The 23,518-nt window shown below is 45.3% G+C and overlaps 2 protein-coding genes across 2 annotated transcripts in view; both read left to right on the forward strand.

The window, feature by feature from the left end:
• Positions 1–3,103: 3,103 nt before the first annotated feature.
• Positions 3,104–6,413, forward strand: LOC137644416 (uncharacterized). The gene is made up of 10 exons (XM_068377395.1): positions 3,104–3,295; positions 3,453–3,680; positions 3,797–3,996; positions 4,174–4,430; positions 4,528–4,781; positions 4,888–5,107; positions 5,216–5,381; positions 5,487–5,600; positions 5,811–6,008; positions 6,130–6,413. The coding sequence occupies exons 1-10, from the start codon at positions 3,104–3,106 to the stop codon at positions 6,251–6,253; spliced, it is 1,953 nt and encodes a 650-aa protein (XP_068233496.1). The 3' UTR covers positions 6,254–6,413.
• A 1,557-nt stretch (positions 6,414–7,970) lies between these two features.
• Positions 7,971–23,518, forward strand: part of LOC137643600 (dnaJ homolog subfamily C member 1) — a 298,910-nt gene continuing 283,362 nt past the window's right edge. The window contains exon 1 of the mRNA XM_068376321.1: positions 7,971–8,239. Coding sequence (XP_068232422.1) covers positions 8,096–8,239 — 144 coding nt within the window. The 5' untranslated portion in view covers positions 7,971–8,095. The remainder of the gene's footprint in view (positions 8,240–23,518) is intronic.

Here is a 23,518-nt window from a genome sequence, read left to right on the forward strand (position 1 = left end):
AACATAACATCCGAGGCAGGAGTCCAAAGCCCGGACAAGGCGCCGCAAAGCAAACATAGTTTATTAAATCCGATTCCTCTTCGGTCCTGGAGAAATTTTATCTTTCCTTATTGAAGTCCCAGAAGGGAGTATTGGTTTATTCACTACTACTGCTATAAGATTGCCTTGCCTATAGCAAGACGGGCTCTTGCACTAAAGGCAGCCCGTAAGAAAATTTGAATTTGTAGGGTGGTCTCCCGGAGGAGGCTGGGGTACAGCAACGTTGAATACACAAGGGTAGATTTTAAGAGTTGCTGGGAATGCAAAATAGGGTGGATATTTACTTTACAAGAGGGAGGATGTATAGCGACTGGCGTGTAAGGGAGGGAAGCGACCCGGAGGAAAGACTCCTCTTTAGGTCCACAAAATGGAAGGTTAACAGACAAAGTCTGTCAGTAGGAGAGAAAGTTGTTATAGCAGCAAGTCCCAGTAATTAGAAGAGACTGGGAGAGGAGTGAAGTAATTTAAGTCAGAGAAAAAAGAAGCAGGTTTAAGCAAATAAGCTTATCCCTGCTCACTGGTTGGCAACTAGTAATGTCGAAGTAACTCCCTGAAGTTGGGGATCTTGGCGAGGGAAAGACTCTGGTAAGGATTTTAAAGGTTAGAGGGAAGAGATGTTCCAATGACAGTAACTCAACTTGTTGAGTAAGGAATTGGGGTAGATTGGAAGGTATAGGTTGTGGGAGAGGTGCTGCTTTCGGCTGGCTGGATGGTTCTGGAACAGTGACAGTGGGCAGCTGGCGTTGTCTTCTCGGGCGAGGAGGTCGCTGGTCCTGGGGTGGCTGTGTTGCAGGTGATTTTGTTGGTGTTAGAATATTGTTTTGTCCTTTTGCTCTTTCATACCTCACTCTGAACCGTTTGTCTGGTGATCTTTTCATACTTTGTTTACTTACCTGATGGAGGGTCAGTCAAAGCAACTTATCAAGTAATTCTCTGTTTCTTTTGTATTTCCTTTTGTTTATTCCATTTGTATCTATTTGGTTTAATTAGATTTACTTTGAGGATCTAACATAGTTTGTATTACATTTATTATGGGGTCTGCTAATTATGTTCATGGTTGTTTCAGGGAATAATCTACTGAAGTTTAAGTTGAATAAAGCTTGGGTAGCAGCAGCCAAGTCTTTTAATGTCACAACAGTTGGTTTGGGCTAGGAAGTGCTCTTCATAGCTGCTATCCTCTTGAGTCGCTCTGGGCAGCGCCTGTTCCAGGCATGATGACTTCTGGAGCAGTTGGGGTACTTGGGCTTTGTCTCTCTACTGTCTTTGTGGGCCTGTATACACACTTCTGTGTTGTGGCACTGGCTGCAGGCTCCTCAGATGGTGATGTCCGTATTGCTGACAGCGGTAGCATCTGAGAGGTTCAGGCATATATTCCTGGATGGGGAAGGTCCCCCAAACTCCTAGATCCAGTGAGGAAGGTATTGGACCGAAGAAGGTGGCTATCAGCTTACTGACAAGGACATCATTCTTGTTTTTGCAGCGCACCACCCCGTCGATGTTGCTGCAAGACGTGGCAATGGAGATTGACATGGTGATAGGGTATCTGGTGATTGCTTTCCTCTGGATCAGGGTGGGGTCAATCAAGGCTGGTTCATCCTGGAGAAGTCTGGCAGTTTCCTGGTCCTTCAGGGAGATAATAAGTTCTCCCTTCTGGTTCAGTCTGGCTGTGATTTGCATACCAGGCTTGGCAGCCATGGCAGCAACGGTGGCATAAGAGATGGAGCTGTCAGCCTGTTGCAGTTTGAACTTTGGCAGTGGTTTCTTGACTTCGTTCTTGGGAGCTGGAATACTGGCAGCAATGGCAGAGGCTTCCTTCAGGAGTTGGGTAAGGCAGACAGTGCAGCTACAGTCCAGGGAATGGTTTCCCTGAGGGACTGCCTGGTTCTCAGCAGGATCCATTTCCATGGCTGTGGATGTCTCAGAAACGAGGTTGGAAGGGTAGCTGCATCTGTCTGCAGTGGAGTTGTAGGTGCAGGCAAGGATTAAAGCATATTTTCAGGTCTTGGAATTGTGACAGGTGATGGCTGGGGTGTGGGAGGCACTGGAGAAGGGCGTTCAGGGCTCCTCCTTCGCTTGGACGGGGGTGTATCCGGTTCCCTGGCGGCTTTCATGTCTTGGAGTGCTTCAGGAATCAGGACCTTATCAGAGGCGATTTTGCACTCGTGGCAGCTACATCTCATGTTATGAGTTGGCAGTGATTTATCAGAAACGTCAGTCGTTCTGATGCCTACTGTGCTGAAAAGTTTCACTCTCCTTTGTGAATAGGGAGCACAGCTGTTACAGTCGGAGGAGGGATCATTGTAGCGGTCCCTGGAGTGGCGGCTTACGGGTTATTTCGCCCCAATGCTATTTCGCCCCACTTTTCCCTAGATTATTTCAAGTCAGTTCCCCCCATTTTGTAAGTTAGTTCGCCCCATTCCGGAAAATCGGGGAAAAATCGGACAAGTCAGCTCACCCCATTTTGAAAAATAACTGAAGTTAGGTCGCCCTACTTTCATTTTGCAATTCATGTCGAATTATGAATTAGCATCTTATGAATTATCTTTTTCTTAGGAGTGTCTTTACAGAATTTCATCTATGATCATTTGTTCCACTTAATTATTCCGATTATTTGAATTAATCACGATTTCAAGATATGACTTATGTTTGTTTATTAGTATTGTTTTTTTTTTATTGAAAGATGATGTCACTCGTTATTCAATCATATGAAACATATTGTAACATTTTGTAAATAAAGAATATGAAGTGTATAAATTGATTTTATTTACTTCCTTCCATTTTATTGAGAAAAAGAATATTACCTGAGGATTTGTGCCCACCTTTACGGTGGCGATTACATTACAGAAAATTTAAGAGAAGAAGGTAAGAGGAGGATTAAGGAAAATGACATGTAAAAGACTAAATTGTAATTTTTTTTTAAATGGGGATTAGGTAGTAACTTCGAGAGAAAGGTAAGAGGGTAGGATTATGATGGAAATGGTAAAGAAAAAGGGGCCAAAAATCGAAATGGAAATTAGAAATAGTGATGGTTGTCCAATACAAGAAATTATTCCAAAGAAAGACCATGGAGTATCCATGTTCTTCTTGTGGCCGTGAAGTGAGGGCACAGCAGCAAGCCTTCCTTTGTGATGAGTGCGACCTTTGGTGCCACAGAACCTGCGGCACCAACATCACACAAAAAGAATATAGGGCAATCACAAAAAATATCAAACAAGGTCACGATTTTGATTGGATTTGCCCTTCTTGCCAATCTAAGGTTAGTACGATATTTTATTTGCAAGTATGAAATATTTCTGAAAATGTCAAGGACCGGGCATAGCCCAGCCCTTTAGCTTAGTACTTGAATAAAATAAATGTGCTTATTTAATCATAAAATCCCTTTCCTTTTTTTTACATAAAATAATTTTTTTCAGCTTGTGGCCGTTGGTGTGGAACCTATCTATGTGTTGACTTTAGAAGAGGAAGAAAGAGACGAATATGAAGAGGAGTTGGAAGGAGCCGTTGGTTGTGAAACTATTGAAGTGCTGCCTATTGAAGAATATGATGAGGAGTTGGAAGGAGCCGTTGGTTGGGAAACTATTGAAGTGCTGCCTATTGAAGAATATGAAGAGGAAGAAGATATAGTTATATTTGGTGGCGAGGTTAGTATTATTTATGTTAATGCTGCTATAAAGTGTTTTCATCTTGATGCATAATTTTTTTATAATAATTTTTTTTTATTTTTTTTTATTTATTTTTTTTTGTTGTTTTTTTTCAGGTTGTGGATGACGAAGATGAAGTTCAGAATGAAGCCGAGTGCTCTGAAATTGTTTTGCCCCCCTTAGAAGTCCCCATTAATGTCCAAGAAATTTCTATCGATGATGGCATCCCACAATCAGAAGTGCCGCCAGAAGAAATCATCTACAAAAAAACAAATACTGGGCGAGATGGAGCTCTGCAAGTAGTGGACTCTCATGGGTATATAGAAAGTCATAATATGCTTATTTTTATGATATATTTATATATTATGATATATATATATATATATATATATATATATATATATATATATATATATATATATATATATATATATATATATATATATATATATATATATATATATTACTCATTTGGAATGGCTTTACCTTTCAGCTACACCTATAACAAAAAGAGGACCACACAGAAGGGGAAGGTTTGGTGGCAGTGTAGCTTACGGAGTAAAACAGTAATATGCAATGCCCAGGTTGCAGAAAACACTGATGGCAGTTTTCAACGTAAAGGTCCCGACCATACTCATGCTGGAAAACCAGGTGCAATGCAGAATTTGGAGGCCTTAGAAAAAGGCTTGAAACTTGCCAAGGAAGATTACACCAAGTCTGGCCTTTCCATAGCTGAGCAGGTCCAAAGAGGTTAGTAAATAAGTATTTTTATCAAATATTCATATATATTCATATATAATTATGTATTAAGAAAAATATTTACTAAATATTATTATTGTCTTCTCAGACATAGGGTACAGTGGTCCTGGGATGACTAACCCTCAGTATTTGGCCAGGACATTAAATAGGCATCGAGCAAAGAGCCGCCCCAAACATCCTCGCTCGTTGGATGATTTGGTTATCCAAGATGAACACATGCCAGCTATCCTTCATTCTACTGATTTTTGGATTAATGGCAGGCGGCACATCATGTTGTATAGCGACAACCAGCTACACTTGCTGCAAAATGCTCGTGTATGGTATGTCGACGGTACGTATAAGGTAAGTTGCGAAAAAAATTTTGAGTTTGCTAAAATGGATAAAAATATATATAAAAATACAAAAATTTAAGCCAATGTTAATCTTGTAATTTTTCTTTTTTTTTTAGCTGGTTCGTGAACCTTTTAAACAACTCTACTCAATTCATGCATATGTCCGCTCGGGGGAGTGTGTTAAGCAAGTGCCTCTTTTATTTTGTGTGATGTCAGGCAGCAGGACAGTAGACTACAGGGCTCTTATTCAATCTATACGTGAAGAAGTCCAAGAACTCAAAGTTGAAGAGGTCATGGCTGATTTTGAAAAGACTGTCTGGTCTGCTTTCCGCAAAGGTAATTAAAGTTTCATTGCATGTGGCAAATCGTTTTATGCTGCACTATTATATTACTATAAATGATATTATATTGTACTAATATATCATTATTATTATTTCCCACTAGAGCTGCCTGACATTACCATGAAAGGCTGCTGTTTCCATTACACCCAAGCTATATGGAGAAAGGCACAGGCAGTAGGAATGCAAAAGCTATATAAGGATGATAGGGCCACTCGAAGTTTCGTCCAAAAACTTATGGCACTGCCACTGTTACCGGCTGAACACATTGTGTAAGTCATATTACATTGCATATTTATTCATAAATTCGTCCATTTATAATATATCTACTATGCATTTATGCAATTATCTAACTAATTTCTTGTTTTCCTTAACAGACCAATTTTCGAGCACCTGCTAGAAAATTCGACAACAACAGCACCCATGAAGGAATTGGCTTCATATGTAAAGAAAAACTGGATAGAGAGCTCTGTTTGGCCCCCCGAGACTTGGTAAATATATTTTCATTGAATTAGTTTTATTTCTGAGGAATGTTTGCTGAGATAGTGATTCTAGATATAAGGTTCAAATTTATGATTTTTTAAATCATGATTGTGTTATAGAGATATTTACTTTAATTCAAGCGAAACACCCAAATGTCTACCGACCTGTTTTCTCTCTTAGTTATTTCAATGTTTTTTTTCTTTCATAATCAATTACAGGTCAGTGTTTTACCGTCCAGTTAGGACGAATAATACAGTGGAAGGATGGCATGGTCGCTTGAACAGACGGGCAAACCAAAGTGGGTTGCATCTCTATAGATTGTTTGAGGTTCTTGGGGATGAAGCAAAAAATGTCGACTCCAGTCTCTCCCTATTGCGAGAGGGGAGGATTATGCGATGCCAACGCAACCAGTATAAGTAAGTTATTTTTTATAAGTTATTTTTCAAATTCAAATATATTCATAGATTTTTTTCTTATTCGTTGCAACACGCATAAATGAAAAATCAGAAATAATTACTTTTTTTCTTCAAATTTCAGGAATGTCCATCGTAAGCTGTTCGCGGCCTGGGATGAATACGTACGTCACCAGGACTATACTTTGACCCAGGGACTCTCTCTCCTCCGTAGGGTGATGGGGCTCTACACTCCTATGGAGATGTGATGTGATTTTTTTTTATTATAGGCCTATTTTGCTATTTTAATTTGTCGAAATAAATTTACTCAAATCCTTTATTGTTTCAAGTAGCCCTTTTTCTAAGTTAAAAATGTCACCATATGATATCTAAGGTAATTTCTATGATGGGCTATCTACAATCAGTGTTAAAAAGTAAGCATCACGGCCACACAGGAGCAGGTTGTAAGCAAGTGTTCAAAAAATTTGAATAGTTAGATCGCCCCATATTACCATGAAATGTTAAGTTCATTCGCCCCATATTGAAAAAAAAAGCGTAAGTTAGTTCGCCCCAGTTTGATTTTGGAAAAAGTTAGTTCCCCCTAGTGGGGCGAAATTGAAATGGTGCGAAATAACTTGACACCGGAGTGGCGTTGTCCGTCAGTATACAGGTGCCATGCTCAGTCTCCAAGGTAGAAGACGGACATGGTGGCGAAACTATGGTCAGCGCACTAATATTTGCAGCCCCGCGCATGAGAGAGAGAGAGCAGGTGATTGACCGACCGCAGACTGGTCAGATTGAATGGTCATTTGTGTTTCTTTACGTAAACATTCCGATAAATACAAAAGCCCAAGTTTAACATACAATAATAAATGAGATAAAAGAGCAGATGATTTTACATATGACATAATAAAAAGCAATTATGGTACGTTAACAAGAAATATATACCAGAGTAAAATGAGAGGTGAATTGACAATGAAGCGGCTTAAGACGTTGTCCTTACAAGATAACGAACTTTACTAGATATCGTTATTTATGTTTATTTGAATATCGCCCAGGTGTATTAGGTTGTTTTTCTTCCCAACCACAATAAACTCAATTTGAATTGTTAAATCATCATCCATTCCCCAACACTGGTAAGAATTTGGCTTAGAGTTTCAGCAGTATCGTCTCTATCTTTTATGAAGTGAAACTGTGTATCGTCTGCAAATGCGTTTGTAGTACTTTCGGTAGACCGCTAGTAGATTAGGCCCAGCAGGCCTAGACTCCTTGCTCCTTTAATAATTCTAGTGACTTCCTTTTTTTTTTCTTTCTTTGCTCATCCAATCTCGTTAGTCTTAATATGTTATTGGTATAACACTAACACTAATCCGATATGAAATATCTGTAGATGACCTAATTATATTTTCTATTTAGTTTTTAAAGACTTTTTAAAATTTAGTAGCTAGTTCTTGGTCGCTATACCTCCTAGGTAACCTTTTTTTTTTCTTTTAATTTACATTCCCATCACCATTTAATTCAAACCATTTACTGTATCATGTTTGTCGCTACCTCTCAGATATTTTTCTTTAATTATTCAGTTGTTTCCTCCTGAATACGTAATTATATTGGTACTTTATAACTTAGTAATCTACCCATGAGCTTTCAGTTTTTAACCAATTAATATTTTTTTCTCTTTTTGACATATTACTATATTTTGTTAATGTGGTGAAAAGGTTTGTTTACGAATTAGATATAACATAGTCTTAAAAGCTTACAGAAATTTTGTAGATACTCTCGGTAAAAGGATACACTCATTCTTATTTTGAACAGTATTTTTGATTTATCAAATTTAACTACTTTTTTTATATAAAGAAAACTCAAATATTTAATTATTGAAAATATAATGTCAATATAATCAAATAATATAAGAAGTATTACAAGCGTCACTACTAAATCTTCAGGTGTGAGGCTGTGGCTGTAAGTCACATATTATGTTACGTTAGTCTTTAGTTACGGACCTTGCCAATTGAGAATCAGCTCGGCCAGCTGTTTCATCTGACAGAAGAGTGATGAGACTTGGTTGAGTCTTTTGGTGCTTGAGTGATAACTTGAATTTATTTTACGAAACAATGACCTTAAGAAAGACGATATTGTTAGTTCTGGCAATTTTCACCCTCCCTGGGGGCAACTGTTGGGACTCAGAAGAGATGGAACTGTTTGATGTTGTGGAAGAAGTCAATCGGAACTTCTATGAAGTTTTAGGAATATCAGGGGTATGAATATAAATTACATTTTGTCAATAAATTTATATCTTCTTCATTAAGTTCATATAATATAGACTGATTGGAACTATATAGGGGAGAAACTGGCAAAACTGGGAAATCCTACTTACTGTAACTAGGTTAAACTTCCCTTTGGGTACATGGTTCTAACCTAACTGCGAGTTTCGTCCCTCTAAAGGGTAAATTTGTATTGTATCACAGGGTGTGATTTTGAACAGAAAATATATATTTTCCTATAGTAAATAACGTGATTTTCCCGAATTTGAGCTTCATTTCAACCGCATACAAACAACAACCAATTCGGCTAACTTTAAGTTGTCAAATTGGTTGATGTTATTACGGATGAAATGAAGGTGAAAACCAGATAAATCACGATATTTCCTACAGGAAAACATATATTTTCTGTTAAAATGGTTAAATATAAACAATGTCATATATGATGGGTTGAAATATTTGAATATAAACACTAGTTCAATGGCGACACTTCCCTTACGGATGTGATGCGAACGATTACATTAGCAACGTTACCAATGATACACAGTGTTACCGACGATGACGAATGGTACACAGAGTTACCAACGGTGCGATGGCATTACTAGCGATAGCAATGCTAGATATTTGCATACGTATTTCAAATAATTTTTCCATATAAGTTTTACACAATATATAAAAAGTACAAAAAGGGCACAGAACCTAACAAATCCACCTAACCTAACCTAGAAGTATGACAGGTCACAAACCTCAGGTATTTACTGAGAACGGTAAAATTCTCCATGTTACGAATGATACACAGTGTTACCAACGGTACAGTGACATTACTAGCGATAGTAATGCTAGATATTTCCATACGTATTTTAAATAATTTTCTCATATAAGTTTTACACAATATGTATAAAGTACAAAATAGGGGTCAGAACCTAACAAACCCACCTAACCTAACCTAGGAGTTCCCCGGTCACAAAATACATATAATGACCATTGAGGAATGACTCTCCTTTTTGCAATTAATATTATCTTCCATGGGGGTAGACGACTTTTTCCCCAAAATGTACCTTTATAATAAGTAACGGTATAACCACAACGACGTTTCCTTTTGGTTTTAGGTATCTTGGTTTCGGTATTACAATAAAATATGTGAATGACTTTCCTGTAAGATAGGAGTTAAACGGCACTTGGGGCACTGTAAGGGTTGAGGAATTACGTTGTGTGATTTCAGGAAATTATCAACATTGGCTGAAGAATAATAAAAATCACCATGGAATTTAGCAAATGTTTTAGGTACGGAATACTGAAGCCATTACAAGTATCTATAACTTCCTCCATCGCAAAATACGAAAAAATAAACCTCACTTGAAATGACGGACACCTTACTAAGTCAAAGGTTACAAGGGGAAAGGATTTGGTATGAACAGACCACTTAAAGAGACAAAGGAAGAGGGTAGGGAAATATCAGTTGACAACCCCCTTGTGTAAACTTTGAATAGGTATCGGTTCGTGATTGGTTAACAGAAAAACAACGGAGTGTAGAGGGTAAACATGAATGAACTGTATAGGGAAACTAGTCCAGAGAAAGTATTCATGTATGATAAATAATATTGAATGGGAATATAAAATGAGATGATATTAAAAGGAATAGGATACTAAAACGAGTAATAGGTAGGGGAAAAGCTTCTGCGCAGGACGAAACTGGTATGCACGAACGAATGAACGTATGGGTGCTAATGATAGCATGGAAAGCTAACATTTGATCTACATCAGACGTTGGCAGCACTGGTTACTGTATTTTTTCATGAGAAAAACTTTGCAACGGCGCCTCCAAAATTTATTCAGATATACTGTTTTGTATTTTCCTCCGATTATTATACATTCAAGAAGTTAATGTATAGAGAAGAAAAGGCTAGTTTTACGATTATATATCGTTTCCCCAGTATATTTTCCCCACCCAAAACCCTGAGTTCCCACTGGGGGTCCCCCATTATTGTAGGATATAGATGTATATATATTTCTGAAACTATTCATTTGCGACGGGAACGAGTGTCATTTTCGAAGAGCGTAATTTTTTCTATAAGAAAAAGTGTTTTTTTTCCTAGGTTACATTGCCCTGTAATACACTACAATAAAACTGTATTCATATCCCTTTGCCACTTTTCCAAGAGTAGTTTTTAGGTAGTTGGGCAACCAATTTTTATTGTTCACCAAAATCATCTCTCGCTCGGCTAACGTGTAGTGCAACATGTACAGTACTGCTTTCCAGAACAGAGTAGGGGGTGTATGTATGATAGTGGCTACCTGTATTTATTATTATGGCTAATTTAGAATACGGCAGTGTAAGGGGGGTCACGGGGGCGTTACCCCCCCTCCCCCCGATTAGTTAAGGACACGGCTTGGGTATTATTGTATGGTAATTTTTCGTAATAAACCCACACAGTGCTTTTTTCATAAAAAAAATATTTTTCAATATTAATCTTACCCGATGATCATGTAGCTGTCAACTCTGTTGCCCGACAGAAAAATCTAAGGTCGGGATACGCCAGCGATCGCTATACAGGTGGGGGTGTACACAACAGCGCCATCTGTCGAGTAGGTACTCAGGTACTTCTTGTCAACAAGAACTCAATTTTTCCTCTGTCGTGCCACCGGCAAGACCTACTTGGATACGCTGTTGTTTCTGGAGTTGTTTTTCACGATTTTGGTGATGTATTCGCTCTAGATTTTAGCTTTCGCTATTCAGGAACCTTTATCATTAGCTTATCAAGCTTTTTGATTAGATTTGGATTAATTGTTAATGAACTTTGCTAGATTTTGGATTTCCCCCTTGGCTAATTCAAGAATTCAAGATGTCTGACCATTCTCAAGTCCCTAAGTACAGGCAGTGTAGCGTTAGGGCTTGTTCTAGGCGTCTTCCGAAGGCCTCCATTGATCCTCACACCGTTTGTTCCAATTGTAGGGGTAAATCCTGTCAATTGGAAGATCGATGTGAGGAATGCGCTGGGCTTTCGGAATTCGATTTTAACGAATTCCTAAAGAATGCACGTAGGCTAGAGAAGGATAGGATCAGGAGGAGTTCTTCTCGCTCGTTTGATTTTTCCTCTCCCCATGCCCCTCAACCTATTCCTTCCCCTGTAGTGGTGACTCCCGACCCTGCTACTAGTGCTCAACCCTCCATGGCGGACATGATGCGTGCCATTCAGGCTCTTGGTGACAGAGTGGAGTCATTAGCTAATGACCGGAATCAACTTTTGGCCGATGTCAAAGAGTTGAAAGCGAAAAGTGCAGTGGGAAGTGTAGTGAGTGCAAGTGAGGTGAAAAGTGTCAGTGTCAGTGTTGCGCATGAGGGTACATCTGTTCGTGCCAGTCGTCCTCTTGCAAGCTCCCAAGCCCAGGGGAGAAGCAATGTCGAAGGACCAAAGGGTTCGACAGGCCTTGATCAGCGTACGGATGTACCCTCAGTGGTTGCGGACGTATCTGTCAGAGATCGTCCCATCCACAAACAGACGAGTGAGCCCACTCATTCCTCGTCTGTGGAAGAAGTTTCTAGGAAGAAACGTTGGACCAAGGTCTCACGACCTCTCAAGCGTAAGGTCCCTTCCGAGCGAGTCCAACGGCCCAGGTGTAGCCACTGGGTCAGTTCGGACTCGCCGCAGTCTTCCGAAGACTGCACACCTCCCAAGAGAGGTAGAGTGGTTCCGCAGCAGGCAACCACTCCGTCTGTTGCCGCACCAACCACGGTAGACCCTAAGTGGTCCATGCTGCAGACTATGCAGTCTCAGCTTGCTTCCTTCATGCAGGAGTATCGTGCTGAGAAGGTTGACACTGCACCTGTTAACCTACAACCTGCCACGGTTGTGCGCTCAGCAGATACTGCGGCTGCCTGCTCCCACACTCCACCTGTGAGAGCTCCACCACCGATGCGCAGTCGACCCTGCCAGACGCATGTTCATGCTGCACCCTCTGTTGACATGCGTGAGCTACCGCATCAGCAGTGGGAAGGTGCTGTCAAACTGCCGTGTTTTGACGCAATGCGGCATGCTCCGCAACCCACGGCAGTCCCTCCCACGCACCAGCACTCCGCTTTTGTTGTTGCCAGCTCGCAGACTGACCAGCAGCGGCATGATGTTGGATCTGGTGCAGCTACGCATGCACCCGTGCTGCCGGATTCAGCCGTTCAGCTTTCTGCTCCACCTTTGCCACTTCCTCCTCAGCATTCGGATGATGGAGTATCTGATGACGACGAAGCTGCGCATTTGGACGATCCGCACTCCGACATTGAAGAACCCAAGTCTACGCCTCCCTCCTTAGACTTTAGGAAAGTCCTTGCACTGTTTAGGGAACTGTATCCGGAACAGTTTGTGTCTGCAACCCCGCGCTCACCTCCCTCCGAGTTCGCTTTAGGCATGCAGTCAGCAGCTCCTGCCTTCACGAAACTCGTACTCGCGCGCTCATCCAAGAGAGCTTTGAGGGTACTGGGAGAGTGGTTGCAGTCCAAGAAGCAACTGGGGAAGACTGCCTTCATCTTTCCGCCTACCAAGCTTGCTTCCAAATCTAGCGTCTGGTATGCCACGGGAGAGGAACCCGGCTTGGGAGTTCCTGCCTCTGCCCAGGGCGACTTCTCAAGTCTGGTTGACTCTCCCCGCAGGCTGGCTATGAGACGATCTAAGATTTGCTGGTCCTTTTCTGACATGGACCATCTGTTGAAGGGAGTTTTTCGTGCTTTTGAGATCTTCAACTTCCTCGACTGGTGTTTGGGAGCGTTAAGCAGAAAGACTTCCCCTTCGGATAAGGACTCTGCCATGCTTATCATGTCTAGCATGGACAAAGCCATTCGGGATGGGTCTGGTGAGCTTGCGGCTTCGTATGTGTCTGGAGTGCTTAAGAAGAGAGATCATCTTTGCTCCTTCTTGTCTGCGGGGATCACACCTTGCCAGAAGTCGGAGTTGATGTTTGCTCCGCTTTCCAAGTGTCTCTTTCCGGAAGAGCTGATCAAGGGGATTGCTGCCTCGTTGATCCAGAAGGATACCCATGACCTGGTGGCTTCTTCCGCACGTAAAGTCTCTTTACCTTCCGTGCCTAGACCTAGGATGGACACACCAGCATCTAGGTTCATCCCGCCCTTTCGTGGCAGAACCTCCAGCAGAGGAGGTACCCGTGCCGACAGTCATCGTGGCAAAAAGAAGAAGGGTTCCAAGTCCTCAAAAGGCAGAATCTGACTGCCTTCCTCTCCAGACAGCAGTGGGAGCCAGGCTCAAGAACTACTGGCAGGCTTGGGAGAGCAGAGGTGCAGACGCTCAGTCTGTGAAGTTGCTAAGAGAGGGGTACAGGATTCCGTTCTGGCGCAATCCCCCTCTAGCAACTACTCCCATCAACCTCTCTCCCAACTACAAGGAGGAGGACAAGAGGCTAGCTTTGCAGCAAGAGGTGTCTCTCTTGCTACAAAAGGGAGCGGTAGTCATAGTCCGGGACCATCAATCCCCGGGCTTCTACAACCGTCTCTTCCTGGTAGCGAAGAAGACAGGAGGCTGGAGACCGGTGCTGGACGTCAGTGCTCTCAATGCTTTTGTCACCAAGCAGACGTTCACAATGGAGACGACGAAGTCAGTGCTAGCATCGGTCAGGAAGGAAGACTGGATGGTCTCGTTGGACCTAAAAGACGCGTACTTTCATGTCCCCGTCCATCCAGACTCCCAACCTTTCCTAAGGTTCGTCTTTGGAAAGGTCGTGTACCAGTTCCAAGCCCTGTGCTTTGGCCTAAGCACGGCACCTCTTGTGTTTACCAAACTGATGAGGAATATTGCCAAATTCCTTCACTTGGCAGACATCAGAGCCTCCCTCTATTTGGACGACTGGCTTTTAAGAGCTCCGTCAAGTCGTCGCTGTCTGGAGAATCTCAGATGGACTATGGATCTGACCAAGGAATTGGGTCTCCTGGTCAATATAGAGAAGTCCCAACTCGTCCCATCCCAAACCATTGTCTATCTAGGTATGGAGATTCAGAGTCGAGCTTTTCGGGCTTTTCCGTCGGCCCCCAGGATCAGTCAAGCCCAAGAATGCATCCAGAGCATGCTGAGAAGGAACCGATGTTCAGTCAGGCAGTGGATGAGTCTAACAGGGACACTTTCATCGCTGGCCCAGTTCATCGAGTTAGGGAGACTCCACCTCCGCCCCCTTCAGTATCATCTAGCTGCTCACTGGAGAAAGGACATGACGCTAGAAGCGGTCTCAGTTCCAATATCCGAAGAGATGAGGTCTGCACTGACGTGGTGGAAGAACAGCATTCTTCTCAAGGAAGGTCTACCATTGGCTGTTCAGACCCCCGACCACCTTCTCTTCTCGGACGCATCGGACACGGGCTGGGGTGCGACACTGGACGGACGGGAATGCTCGGGCACGTGGAATCAGGAGCAAAGAACACTTCACATCAACTGCAAGGAGCTATTGGCAGTTCATCTGGCCTTGAGAAACTTCAAGTCCCTCCTTCTAGGCAAGGTGGTGGAGGTGAACTCCGACAACACCACAGCCTTGGCGTACATCTCCAAGCAAGGAGGGACTCATTCGAGGAAGTTGTTCGAGATCGCAAGGGACCTCCTCACTTGGTCAAGAGATCGAAAGATCTCGCTGGTAACGAGGTTCATTCAAGGCGACATGAATGTCATGGCAGATCGCCTCAGCCGGAAGGGTCAGGTCATCCCCACAGAGTGGACCCTTCACAAGAATGTTTGCAGCAGACTATGGGCCCTGTGGGGTCAGCCCACCATAGATCTATTCGCTACCTCGATGACCAAGAGGCTCCCGATTTATTGTTCACCGATTCCGGACCCAGCAGCAGTTCACGTAGATGCCTTTCTTCTGGATTGGTCCCATCTAGACCTGTATGCGTTCCCTCCGTTCAAGATTGTCAACAAGGTACTGCAGAAGTTCGCCTCTCACGAAGGGACACTGTTGACGTTGGTTGCTCCCCTCTGGCCCGCGAGAGAATGGTTCACCAAGGTACTGCAATGGCTAGTGGACGTTCCCAGGACTCTTCCTTTAAGAGTGGACCTTCTGCGTCAGCCGCACGTAAAGAAGGTACACCCAAGCCTCCACGCTCTTCGTCTGACTGCCTTCAGACTATCGAAAGACTCTCAAGAGCTAGAGGCTTTTCGAAGGAGGCAGCCAGAGCGATTGCCAGAGCAAGGAGGACATCCACTCTCAAGGTCTACCAGTCAAAATGGGAAGTCTTCCGAAGCTGGTGCAAGGCGAATGCAGTTTCCTCAACCAGTACCTCTGTAACGCAGATAGCTGACTTCCTTTTACATCTAAGGAATGTAAGATCCCTATCAGCTCCTACGATCAAAGGTTACAGAAGCATGTTGGCAGCAGTCTTCCGCCACAGAGGCTTAGATCTTTCCACCAACAAAGATCTACAGGACCTCCTTAAGTCTTTTGAGACCTCAAAGGAGCGTCGGTTAGCCACACCAGGCTGGAACCTAGACGTGGTTTTAAGGTTCCTGATGTCAGCAAGGTTCGAACCGCTTCAATCAGCCTCTTTTAAGGATCTCACATTAAAGACTCTTTTCCTCGTTTGCTTGGCAACAGCTAAAAGAGTCAGTGAGATTCACGCCTTCAGCAGGAACATAGGTTTTACATCTGAAACGGCTACATGTTCCTTGCAGCTTGGTTTTTTAGCTAAAAACGAGCTTCCTTCTCGTCCTTGGCCCAAGTCGTTCGAGATCCCAAGCCTGTCCAACTTGGTTGGTAACGAACAAGAGAGAATACTTTGCCCAGTAAGAGCTCTTAAGTACTATTTAAGACGTACAAAGCCATTACGAGGACAATCAGAAGCTTTATGGTGTTCTATCAAGAAACCTGCTTTACCGATGTCTAAGAACGCAGTTTCTTATTACATCAGGCTTTTGATTAGAGAGGCCCATTCTCATCTGAAGGAAGAAGACCATGCTTTGCTGAAGGTAAGGACACATGAAGTTAGAGCTGTCGCTACTTCAGTGGCCTTCAAACAGAACCGTTCTCTGCAGAGTGTTATGGATGCAACCTATTGGAGAAGCAAGTCAGTGTTCGCATCATTTTACCTCAAAGATGTCCAGTCTCTTTACGAGAACTGCTACACCCTGGGACCATTCGTAGCAGCGAGTGCAGTAGTAGGTGAGGGCTCAACCACTACATTCCCATAATCCCATAACCTTTTTTAATCTTTCTCTTGAAATGCTTTTTATTGTTGTTTTTTGGGTTGTACGGAAGGCTAAGAAGCCTTCCGCATCCTGGTTGATTTGGCGGGTGGTCAAATTCTTTCTTGAGAAGCGCCTAGATTAGAGGTTGTGATGAGGTCCTTTAGTATGGGTTGCAGCCCTTCATACTTCAGCACCTAGGAGTCGCTCAGCATCCTAAGAGGATCGCTAGGCTCAGTAAGGAAGACGTACTTAAAAAGGCAGAGTAATGGTTCAAGTCGACTTCCTTACCAGGTACTTATTTATTTTATGTTTGTTATTTTGAATAACTGCTAAAATGAAATACGGGATACTTAGCTTCTAATGTTAACATGTATGCTGGTCTCCACCCACCCCCCTGGGTGTGAATCAGCTACATGATCATCGGGTAAGATTAATATTGAAAAATGTTATTTTCCTTAGTAAAATAAATTTTTGAATACAGTATACTTACCCGATGATCATGAATTTAAGGACCCTCCCTTCCTCCCCATAGAGAACCAGTGGACCGAGGAGAAAATTGAGTTCTTGTTGACAAGAAGTACCTGAGTACCTACTCGACAGATGGCGCTGTTGTGTACACCCCCACCTGTATAGCGATCGCTGGCGTATCCCGACCTTAGATTTTTCTGTCGGGCAACAGAGTTGACAGCTACATGATCATCGGGTAAGTATATTCAAAAATTTATTTTACTAAGGAAAATAACATTTTTTTCGTTAGTTTTCTTGTTGTTTTGTTGTGTTCTGATGTTATTAACTTCCGCAAATGTATCGTTTTCCGAGTATCGCCACCCAGCAGTAATTTAGAGAACATTAAGTTGGGTACTGAAAAATAACGAATTGCGGAAGAGAATAACGGCAAAACACAACAAGAAAAATAACGGAAAAAAAAAATTTTCATGAAAAAATATGAGCAACAACACAACGAAAACTATCATTGGCCCGTTATCTTCTGAGTCCCGTTTTCTGTTAAATGTTCAACTGATCTTAGCTCAGCCGTATATTGCGCTACGCGGGAACCATGAATTACTGGAATCCCCCTGAAAATTACCGAAATCCCCTACAATATCACTGTAAATCCTTTGAAATCGATAAATATGTTTGTATTAATTTACATTATTTTTTAGTAAATTACTTATATAAAATGTGTATTTTAAAGCATTTTTCTATATACCCTTTACACAATATATAAAAGGGTACAGAACCTAACAAAACCACCTAACCTAACCTAGTAATTTCCATGGTTCAAAATGACAGTTGTTCCATAACTGGAATACAAACTGCGCTATTTAATAGAGGTATTATTTTCAGTGTAGCTGAAATGACGAGCCATTAATTTTTAACGAGGGTTTACTTCCCACACCGCTAGTTAGCAGGGGTAGGGGAGGGTAGCTTGCCCCCTCTCACACACCTGTGCTTGAGCTCACTTTGCTCTCGGCTCGGATGGTGGGCAGCCATTTAATGCTTTTGTCTTCTTTTTCTAGTTCTGTATATGTGAAGTTGGCCTCTGCGATCATGCGCACCTGCCCTGGGTTTCCTGACCGCCCCTGTGGAACATTCATGTTGGCGGTCGAGACTGATCCTTACGCCCTTTGTCCTTCTTGTAGGGGCCAACGGTGTGATAGCAACAACAGGTGTAGTGAGTGTAGGGACTGGTCTACCTCCAAGTGGGAGAGGTTTTCGCGACGACGGAAGAAGACGTCCAAATGGGATATTTCTCCTTCGAAGGTTTCTTTGAAAGGAGAAAAACCCAAGGCCTCTTCTTCCGTTGCCCAAACCTCCTCTGAAGCTCCTACACTGTCGGTCTCTTTCGAGAGACCGTTGAGTGGTAACGTAGACCGATGTATTGTTCACCAACCTCGGGACTCGAGAGATGACGTTGCTTCCCCTAGCGAAGCAGCTCCACCTCTCCCCCCAGGGGAGGACCTGTCACTAACCTCCTTTTGTTCCATAACTGACATACAAACCACGCTATTTAATAGAGGTATTACTTTCGGCATAGCTGAAATGACGAGCCATTAAAATTTAACGAGAGTTTACTACCCACACCGCTAGTTAGCGGGGGTAGGGGAGGGTAGCTTGCTAACCCCCCCCCCCCCTCACAGACACCTGTGCTTGAGCTCACTTTGCTTTCGGCTCGGATGGTAGACGGACGTGACCTCTTTCATCCTCGCCGCTCTTGGCAGCCGTTAATGCTTTTTTGCTTTCTCTTTGGCAGGTTTGTGTGTGCAGTTGGTCTCTGCGATTATGCGCACCTGTCCTGGATTACCCGACCGCCCCTGCGGAACATTCATGTCGGCGGTTGAGACAGACTCTCACACCCTTTGCCCTTACTATAGAGGTCAACGGTGTGACAGTAATAACAAGTGTGGTGAGTGTAGGGAGTGGTCTACCTCCCAGTGGGAGAGGTTTTCTTGGGGACGTAAGAAGAAGTCTAGGCGGGATCTTTCTCCTTCGAAGGTTTCTTTGAAAGAAGAAAAACCCAAGGACTTTTCTTCCGTGGCCCAAACCTCCTCCGAAGCTCCCACTTGATCGGTCTCTTTCGAGAGACTGTCGAATGGTAGCGTAGACCATGGTTCTGTTTTCCAAGCTCGGGTTTCGAGAGATGGCGTTGCCTCCCCTAGCGAGGCAGCTCCACCTCTCCCCCTGGGGGAGGATGTGTCATTAACCCATCTATTGCAGCTTTAGTCTTCCTTGGGGCTCGAGGGTTCGCCTTCCAAGGAAGCATTACTTGACTATATCCGATTGGGTGCCGCTGTCAAACAATCGCCGCCTCCGGCAGAGGTTGATCCTCTGTCGATTGTCGACGTTGTGGTGTCAGAGGTATCCAATGCAGTATCTCCCAATACCTCTGCCTCTTCAAATCCCGCAGCAGCTGAAGGCTTAGTTTCTCCCGTCCCTGCTCAACCAACGAGGGAGAAACTAAGTCCAACAGTCTCTCCTGCTAGTGTTGCTCCCCCTCGGGGGAGTTCACTTACAGAGACTCCTCTTCGGAGGACTGCAGAAGGTCAGCTTGCTGGTCCAACTGCCCCCAGAGGACGTATCTGTCGCAAGGCTCGCCTTCCTCTTCGCCAGAGAGACCTTCCTTCACCTGCGGTGAGGGGGCGCCTCTTTGGTTCACCATCTCCGTTGCAGTCCGCCGCAGAGGAGCCTCGTCAGCGTTCACCGACTGTTCCTGCTATGGTCCTGGACCTCTCAGCGGATCGTTCGCGATCCCCTTCGGTGGAAGGTCTTCCATTCAAAGTACACGTCGACCTTCCACCCGACAGACCTGCTGACCTGCCGTCGCCGTTCCTGGGAGCTGATGCGCACTACACGCCTACAAAACCTGACTTGCATGCTCGTCAGGCATCGAACCCTATTACGGGGCATCAAGGGCGTATGCGCCGTCCCTTACGCGCCATGCTAATGATGAGCATGCGCGCCAACGTTCTCCTGCGCGCCAGGCTTTGCCTGAGGTAGCGCGCCAGCGCTCACCTGCGCGCCACTGCGTGCCATCAACCTCCTGCGTGCCAGCAACCTCCTGCCCGCCAGCAACCTCCTACGCGTCAGCGCTCTCTAACGCGCCAGCGCGCGCGGCCCACACACAGCAATCTCTTCTGCGCGCCCACGATCTTCGGATCTGGGTGCTGTTGGGAAGTCAAAGAAGACTTCTCCTATGCGCCAGGGCTCGCCAACCCGCCAGCGCTCCCCACCCTCTCGCTCCCACAAGGATACGAGCGCGCGCCCTGCACGCCCGCGCCCATTCTCTCCTGCAGTTGCGCGCCGCCATCCTGACACGCGCCCACGTGCACAGGCTCCAACTGCACGCCCACGCACCAGGGGTATCTCTCCTGCGCGCGCGCGCGCCCTACGACATTTACTGCGGCGCGCGAACTCTTGCCCGCACGCCCGCGTGTCCAACGACCTAATCCGGCGTGCGCGATCAGTCTCCTGCATGCTCTCCTGTGTGCCCACAATCTCCCGCGCACTCTCCTACGCGCCATCACTCCTGCGCGCCCTCGCAATCGCCCGCACGCACGCGCATCAGCAGTCTCCTGCGCGCGCGCCATCAGTCTCCTGCGCGCGTGCGCCATCAGTCTCCTGCGCGCGCGCACCATCAGTCTCCCACGCGCGACCCCGGGTATTCTCCATCAGGCGAGCACCATTACGCACCCCCACATGAGCGTCAATACCCTCTCGCGTGCGAGGCTGTTGGACAACGCATGGTAAGGTCGCCATCGGTGCATTCCCCTCCCCGCAAGCGCATAACAGCGCGCATTGCGGCAGAAGGGAAACAACCAGAAAGGTCTAGGATCCCTTTTTCTTCTTTTCAGGCGAACCCCCCTATGGAAACTCCTCCCAGGGATCCGTCGATCCCTGTCCCTCCAGAGGGAGTGTCTGAAAGCGTGTCTGTCAGTCGACAGCCATGGTTCGGTGCGCTAATCAGAGCAGTTGCCCAGGCTTTTAAGCTTGTTGTCTCTGAGTTAGGTCACAGATCATTGGCTTTTTCTACCCCTCTGAAGAGAAAAAGAGGAGTTCCGGATGCGGTGACTTCTCCGAGAACTAAGTTGTCTCCTCGCAAGCCTTCAAGGCAGGTTCCTTCACCCCCCCAGACTTTTTCTCCCTCCCTGTCGGACGAGGACTTCCCGTCCTCAGGGGAGTCACGTGAGGTGAGACGTTCCCCCATCGCACCAATGAGGGAAACCCCACCTCGCGTTGGAAAGTCTTTTCGGGTAGGGGCTGAAGGGAACTTGCCACCGTCTATGTTAGAGTCCTACATCCTTCCCAGAAAGGTCTCGAAGACGGTACCAAAATCCTCGACAAGACTTACGACGGAGCCAGCTAGCCACTCGGAGAACGTCCGCGAATCTCCCCTAGAAGAGCCTTTGGGGACAGGAGACTTTGCTGCAAGTCCAACATCCTGAGGTGAACTCCAGAGTCAGAGCATGCATTTTGGCAGGTTCTGACTCTTATGAAGGCTCTCAATGGGTTTGCCGACCCAGAGATCCTCCCTCGAGAGGGCAAAGACACGGTCTTGGACCGCATATTTGGCACTCAAAAACCTCCTAAGACCAGTAAGGCCCTGCCCTGGTCTCAGGGGGTTAAGAGTACCAGGGACAAGATCGCTGTTCAGCTCTCTGAGTTGTCCTCCTCCAACCGATCCAGTGCTGGCAACAAGCTTCTCCCACCTCCTCGCGTACAGCAAAGGAGGTACTTCGAGATCTTGGAGGAGCCTTGTTTAGCTCTTCCTCTCCACCATTCGCTGGAAGAGCTTACCAGGGGAGTCCCTCTTGAGAGACTCTTCAACCGGCAGGTCTCATTCTCGGCAACCGAGATCCTTAACCAGGAGAAGGTTGCGAAGTGTGCTATGCAAGCCACTTTGGGGCTAGATATCTGGTTAGGGAACTTAGGTATCCTGATACGCTCGGAGGACTTCTCCAAAGATCGTACCAGGAAAGCTATGGAGACGTTCCTCCTCTCAGGCACTCGCACGATCAAGTTTCTGGCCCACCAAGTCTCGAACTTCTGGGCGAACACCATCCTGAAACGTTGGGATGCGTTGGCTGAGAGGTTCCATCAGAAGGTCACTAGCACTGAGATAATTAGGCTCAGGCATTCTTCCTTAGAAGGAACGAAATTGTTTGAGCCTAAGGATGTGGAACAGGCTGCTGAGAGGTGGAGGAAGTCACACCAAGACTCCCTCCTTAATAGGGCTTTGACATCTTAACCCTATAAGTCAAGGACAGGAAAGGCAAAAAGTCCTCTAGAGGAGGTAAGAATCCTAGAGGGAGCAGCCGAGGCTGCAAACGCTAGGATTGGCAGTCCCGCTGCACGTCCACCAGTGGGGGGATGCCTACAAAGTTGCGCAGACAGGTGGCAGCAACTCGGGGCCGATTCCTGGACGATTTCCGTAATTAGTCAGGGATATCGCATCCCATTCACAACATCTCTACCTCCCCTGACGACGAATCCAGTGTCATTGAGCTCCCTTGCCATGGGATCAGCAAGAGGACAAGCCCTTCGGGCAGAAGTCCAGACCCTGTTGAAGAAGGGCGCTCTCCAAGAGGTCCTCAACGGGTCCCCAGGCTTCTTCAGTCGACTCTTTCTTGTAAAGAAGGTGTCTAGAGGCTGGGTACCAGTCATCGACCTCTCGGCTCTGAACAAGTTTGTCAAACAAACTCCGTTCAGCATGGAGACCGCAGGCACGGTCAGACTAGCAGTGAGACCGCAAGACTTCATGTGTACACTGGATCTGAAGGACGCGTACTTCCAGATCCCAGTCCATCCGTCTTCAAGGAAGTACTTATGATTCAGCCTAGACAACAAGGAGTACCAGTTCAAGGTGCTGTGTTTCGGTCTCTCCACAGCACCACAGGTTTTCACCAGAGTGTTCACCCTAATATCTTCGTGGGCACACAGGATCGGTATCCGTCTCCTCCGTTATCTGGACGACTGGCTGATCCTAGCAGACTCGGTGTCATCCCTTCTTCAACACCGGGACAAACTTCTGGGACTTTGTCAGGGTCTGGGGATCATGGTAAATCTCGAGAAGTCCTCTCTGCTTCAAAGACTGGTATATCTAGGCATGGTTATAGACACCAATCTCCACAAAGCCTTCCCATCAGATGACAGGATAGCAAGGCTGAGGAAGGTCGCAAGCCCTTTTCTCAGACGAGAAGATCTTCCAGCCCAATCGTGGTTACGTCTCCTCGGTCACCTTTCATCATTGGCTCGTCTAGTTCCCAACGGTCGCCTCAGGATGATATCCCTCCAGTGGCGAATCAAGTCCCGGTGGAAACAAGGTTACGATTCCCTGGACGTCCTGATCTCTATGGGACCTGCGGAACGGACGGACCTCCAGTGGTGGGTGACAGACGAGAACCTATGAAGAGGAGTGGATCTTCTCGTCCTTCCCTGGATTTGATGCTGTTTTGGACGCCTCAAAGAAAGGGTGGGGGGCCCACGTACTGCACCACACGACCTCAGGCCTGTGGTCAGAATCAGAAAAGTACCTCCGTATAAATCTTCTAGAGATGAAGGTCGTCTTTCTGGCCCTTCAACAGTTCCAACAATACCTGGCGGGTCACTC

Source organism: Palaemon carinicauda, chromosome 7 (genome assembly GCF_036898095.1).
Source record: "Palaemon carinicauda isolate YSFRI2023 chromosome 7, ASM3689809v2, whole genome shotgun sequence".
In the NCBI taxonomy this organism is placed as follows: Eukaryota; Metazoa; Arthropoda; class Malacostraca; order Decapoda; family Palaemonidae; genus Palaemon; species Palaemon carinicauda.